Here is a 17,194-nt window from a genome sequence, read left to right on the forward strand (position 1 = left end):
TTATTATGTTTAAAATAATAAAATGCATAGATAGGACTTCCTTGTTGATTTTGGCTTGTCCAAAAAGTAACATATAACTCATGGATCTTTCATCGATCACACCATCCAAAAGATCGCCCACCTACTCCTTCCTTCTTTTGTTCTCATCAACGGCCAACTTCCCCAATCGGTATATAATTAACTAGAGCCAAAAGACGTCATAAAAAATATAGGAAAATTGGATCCGCACGCACGTCCGCGCTGATCTTAGTTTATCCACCGCCGAAATATTTAATTTTATGTCTACAGTTACAAAATGTTACAATGGCACAAGTCTCCCTGCGATCGATGTGCGATCCACTCGATCGACATTTCCAACAAAAAAGAAGGATAAAGTGGCGCGCCTGCTTGCTCTCATACTAAAACGGTCGAGCAATAAGCCGAGCGAATCAACAAAGTGGACTTTACCTAGGAAAACGACCTTAGCGGGAGAAAAAGAGAAGTGAAACTTAAAGGTAAGTAGCTTGCTAGCAGCACACATAGTATCACAGTCTATAGTTATGGCACACACATATATTACCAGCAGCTATATAGAGGGTGTTTCGTCGTACCGGGGTCCATGCATATACTATCATCTCCAGGTTAGAGAATTCAGTTCGGCGACCGGTATAGTGTACCGCCGCCCAGCTAGCTCACCGGTCGATCATCATGTCCTGTGGAGGAGGTGCCAATGCAGAGAACACACGCTAGGGGTCGTGGTAGCTCCACAGGCTCTCCCCTGACTCCGGCCAGAACTCGTCCGAGACGGTGGGGCTCAGGCGCGGCGGGGTCATCATCATGCCCGCGGCCATGTTGCGCAGCATCTGCGGCATCTCGAAGATGGCCTCCTCGTCCATGAAGTGATCCTCGTTATTGCCCGTCGACATCTCATCCTGCGGCACATCATCGGTGGCGCCTTCTTGCATGGCAGGAGGAGGAGCGGTGGCGGCGGCGGCGGCGTCAGGAGCCTGCTCCAGGTCACCGTGCGGCGGCTTATCCTCTAGCAGGACGGCTGCAGCTGCGGCCGCCGCGGCCGCGCGTATGTCGTCGGGGGAGGCTGACGCGGGGGCCGGGCGCGAGGCGGATGCGCCCGGGAAGTTGAGCAGCGCGTCGGCGCCGCGCAGCGCGCGTGCCGCCACGTCGTAGGCCGCGGCGGCCATCTCGGCGTTCGGGTACGTGCCCAGCCATATGCGGCGCGTCTTGCGCGGCTCGCGGATCTCGGAGACCCACTTGCCGTTCCTGCAGCGGATGCCGCGGTAGAAGGGGTGCTTCCCCGAGGAGCGCGGCGACGGCTCCCCGGGGCTCGTCGCCGCCGCCACCAGCGGCGTCGCGGCCCCCACCGTGTCCACGCCTAGCTGCACCGGCGGGGAACTGGGCGAGACGGGAGGAGTGGCCGGGCCTGCAGCAGCAGCTTGCACCTCCTGAGGCTGAGGAGGCGGGGAGGCTGCAGAGGGGTGGTCAGCCATGAAGCACCATTAGGGCACGCGCATCTATATATACACACCTGACCTGCCTACACGGATGGCAGAGCTGCAGTGCGCCTAGTATTAGCTATCTATCTATGGCGTACGCCGTGCGGGTGAGCAGTTAAGTATACCTGTCGTCTGTCTCGAGGTGTCTGCGTGCGTGCGTGCGTGCGTGTGAGAAGAGGAGGACCAGATCGAAATCGAAGGGGAGGTGGTAGGTGTGGAGAGGACGCACGAGTGGCGTATATAAGAGGGGTCGGTAAAGAAGCGGGGGAGAAGCGTGAGGTCCGCCATGGTGAAAAGCTCCATCGGAGAAGAGGGAGCGCCGCAAGCTGCAAGCAGCCGAGCTAGACCGCGTTGTTTGAGCGGGAGAGTGTGTGTATGGCTAGCTAGCGGTGAGCTGGCGCCTGTGGTGCGACCAACAAGACTCCACCAAACTGTGATTTCGATCACTTGCTATCAGTAGCGCCTGATCGCGGTTAGCTTTGGCGAAAATCCCCTGCCCTGCTGCTTCGTCTCATCTTCGTGGAGGGGCGAGAGGAAGATGGCGACGTCGCGGTGCTAATTATATTTTCTTCAGTGGCTGACTGAAGATCTTTGTGAATGTGACTGTCTCTGACAGGTGGTGGCCGCCGTGTCGGGTGCTTGGATTAAAATTATCCTGCTTTTCTTCGCCAGTAAGCCTTTTGGCCAAGTGGCCACTTCTCCGAAAGCAGACGTGGCCGCCGCTGCGTTCCGGCCGGCATAGAGCGGCGCCGTGTCAATTTCAGACCAGGTTTTGACAAATGTTCTGCCGTTTCCTGTTGGGCTGCACAAGAGATGCATGCACCTGGGGCTGGTCATGGGCGGACCCAGGATCAAAATCAAGAGGGGGCGAAAATGTGCTAATGAGGAAAAAATCTCATGCTAAGTGGGGGTAAATGACTGTTTTTAGCTTACAAAGGAATAAAAATTTGAGTGGAAGCATCTGCCCCCCATGGCTAACACTCTACATCCGCCCATGGGGCTGGTGCGTCACATGGAAAACGTATGGTACAGATTGAGCTACGTATTCTGTAAAGTGAAAACTGGATTAGCACTCTATAGTCATGTCAATATTGTAAAGGTACCCAGCTTTAATGGTACCGAGCTTTCCATTAAATAAATTGTCGGGAACTTAGACCTATTTCCCAAAGTAGAAGTCAATGAGCTAAAAATCAACAACATAGTATAACTATAAATACACCCTACCACATGGTATCTGTGGTTAGCAACATAAAAATACAATGTCAAAACTATAAACACAATCAATATATGTTGGCCGGCCAAAGGTAATGTACAAGTGGACGATCTACACACAAAAAATAGACAAAAGAGAACTAACCGTTGCATGGTGGCTGATTTGTAGGGTGATTCCACTCCCAACACACAAGTATTAAACCCTAGGTTCGACATGGGTTCAACAACTTGTGTATCCTGTTAAGGTGGATTATTTATTCAATGGGAGAAAATGCTACTATCATTATACATAGGCGCAGTTGTGTGAGCATATTACTATGTGTCTATGTTGCACTTATATATTGTTTCTATAACACAAAAAGCTCTTAGGTTTGAAACTGCTATTGTAGATCCATCATTTTGTGTTGTTTCTATGCACGTCTACACATGAATGTTCTATTTATTAAAATTTAGAGGTACAGACTTCGTCCCGCAAATATTAACATGTTAGTTGTAAAAAAAAACTACAAAACTTGCATGCGCGCTTTTTGTTGGCGTTTCTATTTTTTGCTCCAATATACCAGTATCTAAAAAGATCCCTCTCACAAACAATGGCCATGTTGCTAGCCTTTTGGTGTTTCTTGGCCATTGCAATTAAACAATGTCTTTAAAACGGACCACAAGTGGTGAAGTCCCAACTTATCATGATACTACACACCTTTAGTAAAAAAACTAGCGATGCCTTTTTGTTTTGACAGATCTTAATATTGTATTTTCAGTATGTTTATCATAAGCAATACTCACTTACCAGAGTATTGTGATAACTATCTAAAGTATACATACCACACATTGAACACTATTATCATATGGAATATTGCTACTCGTATGCCTTTTGTCTTTAAACCTTCCATCCTCGAGGGTCCACAACATACTATTTTGTTGTTTCTATAATATTTGAGAAATACTCCCTCCGTCCCAAAATATAAGGCGTCTAAGAACTGGTCAAAAGTTAAACTTTACTAACTTTGACCAAATATTTAGAAAAATATATTTACATCTACGATATCGAATGGACATATTAAGAAAATATATTATACGGTGAATCTATTCATGTTGATTCAGTGTTGTAAATATTTATATTTTTGTGTATAAACTTGGTCAAACTTAAAAAACGTTGACTTTTGACTAATCCTTAGACGCCTTATATTTTGGGACGGAGGGAGTAACTATTTCAAAGTCAAGGCCAACAAATCTTTGACTTGAATATTAAAACTTTCTCAATTACAAAAAAATGTGAGAAGGCTTTGAGTGCGCTAGATTTTCGTTTGATAGAACCATAGAAAACATTATTCTAGATGAAGTGTTTTCGAAATCGGACCCTCTCAAAATATTTCTTAAGTATTCAGTTCTACACATCTAATGACACATACAAAAAAGAACCTCATAAGGATTCCATCTCTCAGATTTTTCTATAAGAATCCGGAATAAAAGAGTCCTAATGAGAAGACGTCATGTGCGTTGCTCTGACAATCAAAGAAGGTATATGCATTAGTATTGCATTTATATGTAAACATAATTTTCCCGTGACAGAAAATACATAAGGTCATGCTATGAAATTCATTACCTTAAATTAAAAAAACATGACATTGCCTGCTTTATGTAGGAAATTGATATCGGTATGTGCATGATGCACCTACATTTGGACTACCAGTCACTTAAGACGATAAGTGTGATTTTTAAGGTTACCGGTTTAGGAGTTTTTGTGTATCCGTTGACGTGGCAAAAAAGGGAGGCCCACTTGATAGCGAGTGAACGGTTACGTTAAAGAGGGCCCACATACAAGAGGGGTTTATGTGCAAAAGTGTTGTTGACTACATTAGAACGGTTTGTGCTGAAAATCTTTGGCCTCTCGCTCGAAACCCTAACCAAAATCCTCTACCCCTTAGAACCCTATGACAACATCATCGTAGTTTTGTATATTGGCTAGAGTCCACGAGGTTTAGCTCTAGCAATGTTGTTATGAAAAGTGCTAGATTGAGCAGCTATGCGCCCCACATCCGTAGTCCCTTTATTCCACTCATCCCATGCCCCGCGGTAGGACGGTGAAGCGGAGTGTGTCGTTGATGTCGGAGCACAACTGCTAGACCGACAAGAAGTGCTAATATAATGGGTAGGTCTCTTGGCTCAAATGAAGGTGTGTTTTTTGGAGAACTTTTGAGTTATTTTTGTTGAGCAGCGTACTTTTCTAGAATTTACATTGTTTTGGTATGAATTTGGCTAACACGTGTGGTGACTCAGCATACCATTGTATGTTGTAGTATGCAAATCGTTGACATAACACCAATGAAACACCATTCATATAGTTCGACTAGTTTGTATGATGTGTGTCTTACTCATTCTCAAGAATATGCAGCTTTAGATGTCAGTTTCATATAGTTTCAAAGATGGTCTAGTTTCTTAGTTTCTTTTAATGTTCTATGCTAGATGATCTAGTATGTGCTATTGAGTTATGGTGTGTAATGAAAAAAAATAACACTACAAGTCTATGTCTCCTAGTCTATGTTTTGTGGTAAACAAGTATGTGGAAGATTCTAGTATACAAATTTCATTGTTTCTTGTATCTGAAATGAGCTATGTAACTTGGCTATTGAAATCAACAATATGTCATTACATTTATAATGACCTATATAACCTGGTGCATTTGAGCATTTTGCAGATATACAATAGGTAGCTCAAATAGATGTGAAAAAATCATACAGAGAGGAAAATTTGAGCTTAACCACTGACATAAGATACGTATATCAAACATGCCAGATCAAACCTGATTTTTTTTGCCGTAGTTAACCCAAACAGATGAGCTTACAATAGTTATTCAAATTGGCATGTTTTCACTTCCAAAATGACACTTAATAGAAGGGCATAAACCTAGCAAGTTTTAAACATAGAATTACATATGTTTTCGACATATAAACAAAGGAAGAATACTACATCATTTGTTGTGACACCTTAAATCATCAAACATGTTAAACTCTTTTGCTTTTTGAGAGACAAAAACATCTCAATCATCCAGAGTCTCACTTGATTGAGCCATGTCTACAACTATTGGTACAGTTCATGGTCTAACTCCTGATGTAGCTCTCTCTTATGCTTTTTGCTATTTTGCCGACTTCCCTTCTTGTCTCTACCTTCTCCTATTTTCTTTTAAGATAATTCTTTCTTTACATGTGCTATGATATTTATTGTCTCTTATTTTGCAAGCTTATTTATCTGAGAATCATGTCTTCTCTTCTCCTTATTTTCTACAAGATTAACTGTCTGTGCTTGTTCTTGCTCAACATTTTTTTATTTCCACCTCAAGTCTCTTCTTTTCTACCTCCTCTACCTTTTTCACCTCACCTTGATATGTAGCTTCTAGAATTTTTATTTTTCTGTCTTCCATTGCCTTTTTCTTCTCATGTTACATGGCTAGCAACTTCTGAGCAAGCTCACCTTGCGTAATAGTGCTTGTTATGGATTGTCCTTCATTGACCATGGCCTGAGAAGGAGTGATGAAACTTTGCTGTGGAATTTGCATATGTTCCATATTCCTCACAAATGGCCCCAGCAAATTGATGTTAGTTAGGTAAAGAATAAAAAAATTCAAATAGACATACACACATTGGGATGAGCTTACATGTTGGGCCAAACTTTCAATACCACTATCTTGATAGGAAGGTGTCCTCTCACTACCTGGTTCAGGTAGATGTGTAGGAGGATGCATGTTGACCTATGCTACATATGGTGGTGGTGGTCCATTTTTGTACCATTAGCAACCATTCATGTTATGACCAGGCCCTCCACATAGCTGTAGTGCATAATAACCTCATGTCTTCTCATTCCTTCCCTACTTCCCTACACTCCACTTCACAGGGTGCCTTCCTTCTGATCTTAGTAGGTATTTTGACATGCTTATTGTAGAATGGTGGTAGGATTGGAGTCTCGTTCATCTTCTTCCGCCCAATCTCTTGCTTGCGTGGACATACTATGTTTCCATGTGCCATCTTGTGTATATTCACTAAGTAGCATTGATCAACAAGTGTAAGTGGATCTGGTCTCTCTTCTTCCTAGTGACTGATACTACATGTGGGCATGTGATCCTAATTGTTTCCATATTCTTTAAGTGCATGTATTGGCCTTCAAATCAAAAAATCGTTAATTGGATTAGAGATGGACATTTCTTTCGCTACAAAGTAACCATCTCCTGCTCCATTAACAAAGCACTTGATTAAAAATGTCACATGTTTTAAAACTTCCTTCTTTATCTTAGGGCATATACTTACCACCTTAGCCTCCTCTTTGTGCTTATTTTAGTTTCTACTCATTATCTATGACATGATTCTATCAAATATAGACAAAATAGGTTGTTCTTTAGTTTCCAGAATATGTGTGAGAAATTACAATACATAAGTACATGTATGACTTATAGCCAAATATAGATGAAGGAAAAGGGTATCAGGAAATACTTACTTGTTAAATCATCATAGTTATTGTTAGCAAGGATATCACACTTGGGTAGGTCATTCTGAAAATTCCTAACCCAACTTGTTTGATCCAATTCCTCTAACCAAGCACATGCTTCAAAATTTAGCACCTTCATAGCTTCCACGTGGGAATCAAATCTAGTCATTGTGCTGCTTCGTGTTATCCTCCATAGCTGGTTATTTAGAATATCTTATCTAAATAGCTGTTGGAAGACCTGCCGCATGTGTCTGACATAGAACATATGTTCCGAATCAGGGAACACATGTCTTATAAATATTTATAAGGTCCTGCAAGTAGCTAGAAGTACAATTTCATCAAGAATAAGTTGAGTATACAACAAGTACAATGTCAACTAGAAAGAAGTACAAGATCATCAGGAACGAGTTTAGTATTACATCAAGTACAAGGTTAATTATAAATAAGTACAAGAAAAAGTTGAGGATTACCTTATGTTTGTTAGACATAACAACCCATGGTGTAATTTTTTGAATTTCTAGATCATTCTTCAGTGTTTTAAGAAACTAGGTTCAGTTAGCATTGTCCTCCATTTAAATTGCAGCAGAAGCTATTGTGAATATATAATAATTGGAATCTATTCCAACAAGAATTAACAACTCGCATATGTATCTAGTGTTGATGAAACAACCATCAACAATATAAGAGGCATGCATCCTTGAAGGAACCTCCTTTTGCTAGCTTGCAAGCACATGTAGCATCTACTAAACCTGCAATTTTCATCAAGTGAGAGGTAGAAGAACTGCTTGGATTACTTCTTATTTCATTTCCATAGTCCCGAAGAATCTTGTATTGGCCTTTTTCATCACCATAGATGATCTTAATGGTTAACCTCCTAGCTCTCTACAACTTTTATCTCCCTAGAGTCATGTTCCACTCCTTTTTCACAATCCTAGAATTTTTTTTCATGTTCATGTCTTGATCAGTCACCAAACTTTCCAACTACTTGTGTGCTCAGAAATTGGATGTGAAAGCATGAACCTTAAATGTATTGCTGCAATTGTGCTCAACTGCAAACTTATTGATCACGAAACACTTGGTGATGGTGGCATGTGATTCCCACAAATATGTGCAATCAGGATCACGCCTTGCATTTAGCCTCTTTCTATCATTAACTTGCAACTTGATATCTTGTATGTTGATGCAACTATAAGCTTGTATTGATTTTATCAATAGCTCCAATGACTAAAAGATTTTCCCGTAGTTCAGATCCTTTCAATGTTGCACATATAATTTCCTGAATGTTTTAATCTCTATGCAGATGTATCATCCTCATAGTATGGTCCCCATAGATTATATCCCTCTGAATCCTCTTCTTGCAAACCTTCTCGTTCCATTTCACTATTGAAATCTTTGACTTCTCATTCACATTCCCTTTCATTGTTGAAGCATTTGCCGTATCCTTCTTTACATCTTCGTCATCTTCAACATCTACATTTTCTTTGAAAAGATCATCATCACCGTCGGTGATATCATAATTTGAATCCACATTGTATTTAGGATAAAAAATCTTAATCTTCATCACCATCCTCCTCTTTGTCCGATTCACCCACTTCAGATGCAGGGCCACTATGACTTCTAGCCCTTTTTCCTTTGCCTTGTTCTTGCACCGACATAATCATCTTCATGCACAACTTGCCATGGAGAAACAACTTGCATAGGGACATGATCATGTTCTTTAGTGGAAGCCCATCATAGCTTCTTGTTGATTTTACAGGGATCAATAGTGGTGGCATACCAGAGACTAGAAAACACACAACATCATCCTAGTTTATTGCTCTCATACTCTCGTTGCGTTCAAAATATAGAGGAATAAAATGATGTCCAATGTCCACAAATATTAGTATTTCCTGAGTGCCTTTGGCACCTCTGATATCTCTTAGTCCATTCATGCCAATTTTTAGCATCGACACATAATAATTGACCTTAATCATGCATGACATCTCATAACTAATGTCAGCAATGACATTCTCTGAATGACCATACAACATGACATGGCCACTAACATAGATTCTGTTAATTCCAACCAAGAAAGTAGACCCCCCCCCCCCCCCCAACGCACACAAATACACATGAAACAACTGGTACGTGCTTATGCGACAACAATACATGCATAAATCCCACACTTATTTCAGTAAACTAAACTAACAAATTAATATAAACCCTCTGCCAGGGATAAAGCAGCCCAAATCGACATAGACAACTAGATTGTGCGTTCAAAACCCTAGTTGCAGCTAAAAGACACGATTTTGTGACCAGATTGTGTCGATTTTTGGAGCTTACCTTATATGGGAGCTGGAGCTCCATCAGGCCGCCTCATCCGACAATGCTTGTTGTGGTGTTTGGACCCTCTCTACCCACACCACGATGATGTCCGCCACGAAATCCCTCTCCACTAGGGTGGCATTGCCTCATTCCCTATACTCCATCTTCTTCTCAAAAGATCATGTCCAAAGTGACCAACAGAGTTCTCTCATTCTTGTAGTTGATGCAGGCCACCTATGCTTGTGAGAGCCAACCGGGCTCGCAAAAAATCCGCTGAGCAACCGACGCAAGACACAACAACTCTGTTAGGCCTTGTTTGGTACTACAGGTTTTGTGGAGATTAGTAGGAATAATCTCCTAGAGTACTGGGTAAAATCCCTACCTTCACTCAATCCTCTCGTATCCCCACAAAACCCCAATTCCCAATCCTAGTGTCACATTGACCATTTGGTTTGGTACTATAGTTTTGTGTAAATTAGTGGAAATAATTCATACTAAATGCTAAATCCCCACTTATTTCCAAAAAAAGTTGTTTGGTATGGAAGTATTGATCAAGTTTAATCCTCACTTATTCCTACCTTTTCCCAAAGCTTGAAGTATTTTTTTCAATCCCCAATGGCGATTAGTGGGAATTATTTCCACTAATTTACAAAAAAAGAAAACTCTGCTAACAAGTGGTCAATCTGCCGTGCCGCACCCCCCGCGTCGCCCTCCTCTGGCGACACGGGGGAACCCTAGCCGCCGCCGCACCTAGCGGCTTCCTACCGCCACCCCCCGCATCGCCGCCGCCGGAGGTGCCGTCGGCAAAGCCGTGCGCGCCCCAGGGAAGGTGGCGGCTGGGCACCTTCTTCCTCCCGGCGCACGGGAGCTCTTCAGGCGGCGCGTTTTGGAGTTTGGGCAGCGGGCGGGCACGGCCGTTGCAGGCGGCGAGCGGCGGGCGGCGTGCGGAGCTGGTCCGGTGATACGTCTCCGACGTATCGATAATTTCTTATGTTCCATGCCACATTATTGATGTTATCTACATGTTTTATGCACACTTTATGTCATATTCGTGCATTTTCTGGAACTAACCTATTAACAAGATGCCGAAGTGCCGATTCGTCGTTTTCTGCTGTTTTTGGTTTCAGAAATCCTAGTAACGAAATATTCTCGGAATTGGACGAAATCAACGCCCAGGGGCCTATTTTGCCACGAAGCTTCCAGAAGTCCGAAGAGGAGACGAAGTTGGGCCACGAGGCGCCCAAACCATAGGGCGGCGTGGCCCCCCCCTTGGCCGCGCGGCCCTGTGGTGTGGGGCCCCCGTGCCGCCTCTTGACCTGCCCTTCCGCCTACAAATAGCCTCCGTCGCGAAACCCCCAGTACCGAGAGCCACGATACGGAAAACCTTCCAGAGACGCCGCCGCCGCCGATCCCATCTCGGGGGATCCAGGAGATCGCGTCCGGCACCCTGCCGGAGAGGGGATTCATCTCCCGGAGGACTCTACGCCGCCATGGTCGCCTCCGGAGTGATGTGTGAGTAGTCTACCCCTGGACTATGGGTCCATAGCAGTAGCTAGATGGTTGTCTTCTCCCCATTGTGCTATCATTGTCGGATCTTGTGAGCTGCCTAACATGATCAAGATCATCTATCCGTAATTCTATATGTTGCGTTTGTTGGGATCCGATGAATAGAGAATACTTGTTATGTTGATTATCAAAGTTATATCTATGTGTTGTTTATGATCTTGCATGTTCTCCGTTACTAGTAGATGCTCCGGCCAAGTAGATGCTTGTAACTCCAAGAGGGAGTATTTATGCTCGATAGTGGGTTCATGCCCGCATTGACACCTGGGACAGAGTGATGTAAAGTTCTAAGGTTGTGTTGTGCTGTTGCCACTAGGGATAAAACATTGATGCTATGTCTAAGGATGTAGTTGTTGATTACATTACGCACCATACTTAATGCAATTGTCTCGTTGCTTTGCAACTTAATACCGGAGGGGGTTCGGATGATAACTCGAAGGTGGACTTTTTAGGCATAGATGCAGTTGGATGGCGGTCTATGTACTTTGTCGTAATGCCCAATTAAATCTCACTATACTCATCATGATATGTATGTGCATGGTCATGCCCTCTTTATTTGTCAATTGCCCAACTGTAATTTGTTCACCCAACATGCTGTTTATCTTATGGGAGAGACACCTCTAGTGAACTGTGGACCCCGGTCCAATTCTCTTTACTGAAATACAATCTACTGCAATACTGTTCTACTGTTTTCTGCAAACAATCATCTTCCACACAATACGGTTAATCCTTTGTTACAGCAAGCCGGTGAGATTGACAACCTCACTGTTTCGTTGGGGCAAAGTACTTTGGTTGTGTTGTGCAGGTTCCACGTTGGCGCCGGAATCCCTGGTGTTGCGCCGCACTACATCCCGCCGCCATCAACCTTCAACATGCTTCTTGGCTCCTACTGGTTCGATAACCTTGGTTTCATACTGAGGGAAACTTGCCGCTGTACGCATCACACCTTCCTCTTGGGGTTCCCAACGGACGCGTGTTGAACGCGTATCAAGCAGCTTTTTCCGGCGCCGTTGCCGGGGAGATCAAGACACGCTCGCAAGGGGAGTCTCCACTTCTCAATCTCTTTACTTTGTTTTTGTCTTGCTTAGTTTTATTTACTACTTTGTTTGCTGCACTAAATCAAAATACAAAAAAAATTAGTTGCTAGTTTTACTTTATTTGCTATCTTGTTTGCTATATCGAAAATACAAAAAAATTAGTTACTTGCATTTACTTTATCTAGTTTGCTTTATTTACTGTCTTGCACTCTATATTAAAAATACAAAAAAAAAATAGTTACTTTTGTTACCATGTCTAGCTCTGAACCTGTTACTTCTTCGCCTGAAGAATTAGTCTTCACTTTCAAACAAGGGGATGAGGAGAGTTTTAAGGATGCTTGGTCTAGAATTTTTACTTCTTATCGTAAAACCGAACCTCAAATGACTCTAAGTTTGCTCCTTAGTAATTTTTATTTTGATCTTATGATTCGCTATAGATATGCTTTGGATACTTTAGTGGGAGGAGATTTCCTTCATTGCAATGGGGATCAAGCTTTTAATGCCATAAAGAAGTTGGTTGCATCACATGATTCAGCTAATAACTTTGATTCAGCCCTCACTAGCATATATAGTAGATTAAACAATCTCGAGATAAGTACATCTCGCTTGGATGATAACTATTGCCATGTTCGTAATCGTCTTGAACAAGTTTTAGTGAACTCTAAACTTTCATTGTGGGATCCTACTGTTAAAATTGTTATCGGTGATCGAACTCTTCATGCCTACTGTGATATTATGTCTGAATTTTGCCTTATGCCTAAGAGCATTTATAAATCTTTGAAACTTTGGGGAGTCGAGGAAGGAGGAGAAGAAATAACTTTCATTGATAACTCTGTTATAATTCCTAAGGGAATAGCTGCAGGTGTGCATACAACCATTCTTGGAAGAACAATATCCATTGATTATCTTGTTATTGAATGTGTAGGGACAGGAAAAATCACACTCGGAAGATCCCTCGCTGAAACTATTGGGAGCAAGTCATTGATGTGGGAGAAGGCACTCTGAAATTCACCTCTATACCGGGGGAAATCATATATTTCCTAAACCAAAGGGAAAGAAAAACAATAAGAAAGGTAAGGGTAAAGCCCAAGGTAAGGTTGACACACCATCTCTTGATAATACTTGATATACACTTTCTGCGCCTAGCTGAAAGGCGTTAAAGAAAAGCGCTTATGGGAGACAACCCATGTTTTTACCTACAGTACTTTGTTTTTATTTTGTGTCTTGGAAGTTGTTTACTACTGTAGCAACCTCTCCTTATCTTAGTTTAGTGTTTTATTGTGCCAAGTTAAGCCGTTGATAGAAAAGTTCATACTAGATTTGGATTACTGCGCAGAAACAGATTTCTTTGCTGTCACGAATCTGGGCTGTTTTCCCCTGTAGGTAACTCAGAAAATTATGCCAATTTACGTGAGTGATCCTCAGATATGTACGCAACTTTCATTCAATTTGGGCATTTTCATTTGAGCAAGTCTGGTGCCATTTTAAAATTCGTCAATACGAACTGTTCTGTTTTGACAGATTCTGCCTTTTATTTCGTATTGCCTCTTTTGCTATGTTGGATGAATTTCTTTGATCCGTTAATGTCCAGTAGCTTTATGCAATGTCCAGAAGTGTTAATAATGATTGTGTCACCTCTGAATATGTTAATTTTTATTGTGCACTAACCCTCTAATGAGTTGTTTCGAGTTTGGTGTGGAGGAAGTTTTCAATGATCAAGAGAGGAGTATGATGCAACATGATCAAGGAGAGTGAAAGCTCTAAGCTTGGGGATGCCCCGGTGGTTCACCCCTGCATATTCTAAGAAGACTCAAGCGTCTAAGCTTGGGGATGCCCAAGGCATCCCCTTCTTCATCGACAACATTATCGGGTTCCTCCCCGAAACTATATTTTTATTCCATCACATCTTATGTGCTTTGCTTGGAGCGTCGGTTTGTTTTTGTTTTTGTTTTGTTTGAATAAAATGGATCCTAGCATTCACTTTATGGGAGAGAGACACGCTCCGCTGTAGCATATGGACAAGTATGTCCTTGGTTTCTACTCATAGTATTCATGGCGAAGTTTCTCCTTCGTTAAATTGTTATATGGTTGGAATTGGAAAATGATACATGTAGTAATTGCTATTAATGTCTTGGGTAATGTGATACTTGGCAATTGTTGTGCTCATGTTTAAGCTCTTGCATCATATGCTTTGCACCCATTAATGAAGAAATACATAGAGCATGCTAAAATTTGGTTTGCATATTTGGTTTCTCTAAGGTCTAGATAATTTCTAGTATTGAGTTTAAACAACAAGGAAGACGGTGTAGAGTCTTATAATGTTTTCAATATGTCTTTTATGTGAGTTTTGCTGCACCGGTTCATCCTTGTGTTTGTTTCAAATAAGCCTTGCTAGCCTAAACCTTGTATCGAGAGGGAATACTTCTCATGCATCCAAAATACTTGAGCCAACCACTATGCCATTTGTGTCCACCATACCTACCTACTACATGGTATTTCTCCGCCATTCCAAAGTAAATTGCTTGAGTGCTACATTTAAACAATTCAAAATTTATTACCTCTGATTTGTGTCAATGTTTTATAGCTCATGAGGAAGTATGTGGTGTTTATCTTTCAATCTTGTTGGGCAACTTTCACCAATGGACTAGTGGATTCATCCGCTTATCCAATAATTTTGCAAAAAGAGCCGGCAATGGGATTCCCAGTCCCAAATTAATTAATAAAAATAGACACTCCTCCATGGTATGTGATTGATTGGACGGCACCCGAAGGATTCGGTTAGCCATGGCTTGAGAAAGCAAAGGTGGGGAGGAGTGTCATCATAATAAAACTAAAATAAAAAGGCACTCCTTCATGGTATGAGATTGTTGGCAGTGCACCCGAAGGATTCGGTTAGCCATGGTTTGTGAAAGAAAGGTTGGAAGGAGTGCCACACAAAAATAAAATAAAATGGGAGCCGCTCTTTGAAGGTTTGTCTGGCAAGGGGGTTAGAGTGCCCACTACCATTCGTTGACAACAACAAACACCTCTCAAAATTTTACTTTTATTGCTCTCTATATGTTTTCAAAATCAAAGCTCTAGCACAAATATAGCAATCGATGCTTTTCCTCTATGAGGACCATTCTTTTACTTTCAATGTTGAGTCAGTTCACCTATTTCTCTCCACCTCAAGAAGCAAACACTTGTGTGAACTGTGCATTGATTCCTACATACTTGCTTATTGCACTTATTATATTACTCTATGTTGACAATATCCATGAGATATACATGTTATGAGTTGAAAGCAACCGCTGAAACTTAATCTTCTTTTGTGTTGCTTCAATGCCTTTACTTTGAATTATTGCTTTATGAGTTAACTCTTATGCAAGACTTATTGATGCTTGTCTTGAAGTGCTATTCATGAAAAGTCTTTGCTTTATGATTCACTTGTTTACTCATGTCATATACATTGTTTTGATCGCTGCATTCACTACATATGCTTTACAAATAGTATGATCAAGATTATGATGGCATGTCACTCCGTAAATTATCCGTGTTATCGTTTTACTCGCTCGGGACGAGCAGAACTAAGCTTGGGGATGCCGATACGTCTCCGACGTATCGATAATTTCTTATGTTCCATGCCACATTATTGATGTTATCTACATGTTTTATGCACACTTTATGTCATATTCGTGCATTTTCCGGAACTAACCTATTAACAAGATGCCGAAGTGCCGCTGTCGTTTTCTCGCTGTTTTTGGTTCAGAAATCCTAGTAACAAAATATTCTCGGAATTGGACGAAATCAACGCCCAGGGGCCTATTTTGCCACGAAGCTTCCAGAAGTCCGAAGAGGAGACGAAGTTGGGCCACGAGGCGCCCAAACCATAGGGCGGCGTGGCCCCCCTTGGCCGCGCGGCCCTGTGGTGTGGGGCCCCCGTGCCGCCTCTTGACCTGCCCTTCCACCTACAAATAGCCTCCGTCGCGAAACCCCCAGTACCGAGAGCCACGATACGGAAAACCTTCCTCAGACGCCGCCGCCGCCGATCCCATCTCGGGGGATCCAGGAGATCGCCTCCGGCACCCTGCCGGAGAGGGGATTCATCTCCCGGAGGACTCTACGCCGCCATGGTCGCCTCCGGAGTGATGTGTGAGTAGTCTACCCCTGGACTATGGGTCCATAGCAGTAGCTAGATGGTTGTCTTCTCCCCATTGTGCTATCATTGTCGGATCTTGTGAGCTGCCTAACATGATCAAGATCATCTATCCGTAATTCTATATGTTGCGTTTGTTGGGATCCGATGAATAGAGAATACTTGTTATGTTGATTATCAAAGTTATATCTATGTGTTGTTTATGATCTTGCATGCTCTCCGTTACTAGTAGATGCTCCGGCCAAGTAGATGCTTGTAACTCCAAGAGGGAGTATTTATGCTCGATAGTGGGTTCATGCCTCGCATTGACACCGGGACAAGTGACGTAAAGTTCTAAGGTTGTGTTGTGCTCGTTGCCACTAGGGATAAAACATTGATGCTATGTCTAAGGATGTAGTTGTTGATTACATTACGCACCATACTTAATGCAATTGTCCGTTGCTTTGCAACTTAATACCGGAGGGGGTTCGGATGATAACCTCGAAGGTGGACTTTTTAGGCATAGATGCAGTTGGATGGCGGTCTATGTACTTTGTCGTAATGCCCAATTAAATCTCACTATACTCATCATGATATGTATGTGCATGGTCATGCCCTCTTTATTTGTCAATTGCCCAACCGTAATTTGTTCACCCAACATGCCGTTTATCTTATGGGAGAGACACCTCTAGTGAACTGTGGACCCCGGTCCAATTCTCTTTACTCGAAATACAATCTATCGCAATACTGTTCTACTGTTTTCTGCAAACAATCATCTTCCACACAATACGGTTAATCCTTTGTTACAGCAAACCGGTGAGATTGATAACCTCACTGTTTCGTTGGGGCAAAGTACTTTGGTTGTGTTGTGCAGGTTCCACGTTGGCGCCGGAATCCCTGGTGTTGCGCCGCACTACATCCCGCCGCCATCAACCTTCAACGTGCTTCTTGGCTCCTACTGGTTCGATAACCTTGGTTTCATACTGAGGGAAACTTGC

The 17,194-nt window shown here is 42.5% G+C and overlaps 1 protein-coding gene across 1 annotated transcript; it reads right to left on the reverse strand.

The window, feature by feature from the left end:
* Positions 1-246: 246 nt before the first annotated feature.
* LOC124687390 (ethylene-responsive transcription factor ERF027-like) lies at positions 247-7,372 on the reverse strand. The gene is made up of 2 exons (XM_047221177.1): positions 7,345-7,372; positions 247-1,300 (listed from the first exon to the last, which is right to left on the reverse strand). The coding sequence occupies exons 1-2, from the start codon at positions 7,370-7,372 to the stop codon at positions 726-728; spliced, it is 603 nt and encodes a 200-aa protein (XP_047077133.1). The 3' UTR covers positions 247-725.
* Between the last annotated feature and the right edge of the window lie 9,822 nt (positions 7,373-17,194).

This window comes from Lolium rigidum, chromosome 2 (genome assembly GCF_022539505.1).
Source record: "Lolium rigidum isolate FL_2022 chromosome 2, APGP_CSIRO_Lrig_0.1, whole genome shotgun sequence".
In the NCBI taxonomy this organism is placed as follows: domain Eukaryota; kingdom Viridiplantae; phylum Streptophyta; class Magnoliopsida; order Poales; family Poaceae; genus Lolium; species Lolium rigidum.

What these genes read in the sequence shown, in the direction of transcription:
- LOC124687390 (XM_047221177.1), bottom strand. Translation starts at nt 7,372, where the DNA reads ATGGAGGATAACACGAAGCAGCACAATG. An exon ending in TAACACGAAGCAGCACAATG is followed by an intron (nt 1,301 to 7,344) that starts ACTAGATTTGAT and finishes AGCCGTCGCCGC; the next exon opens with GCTCCTCGGGGAAGCACCCC.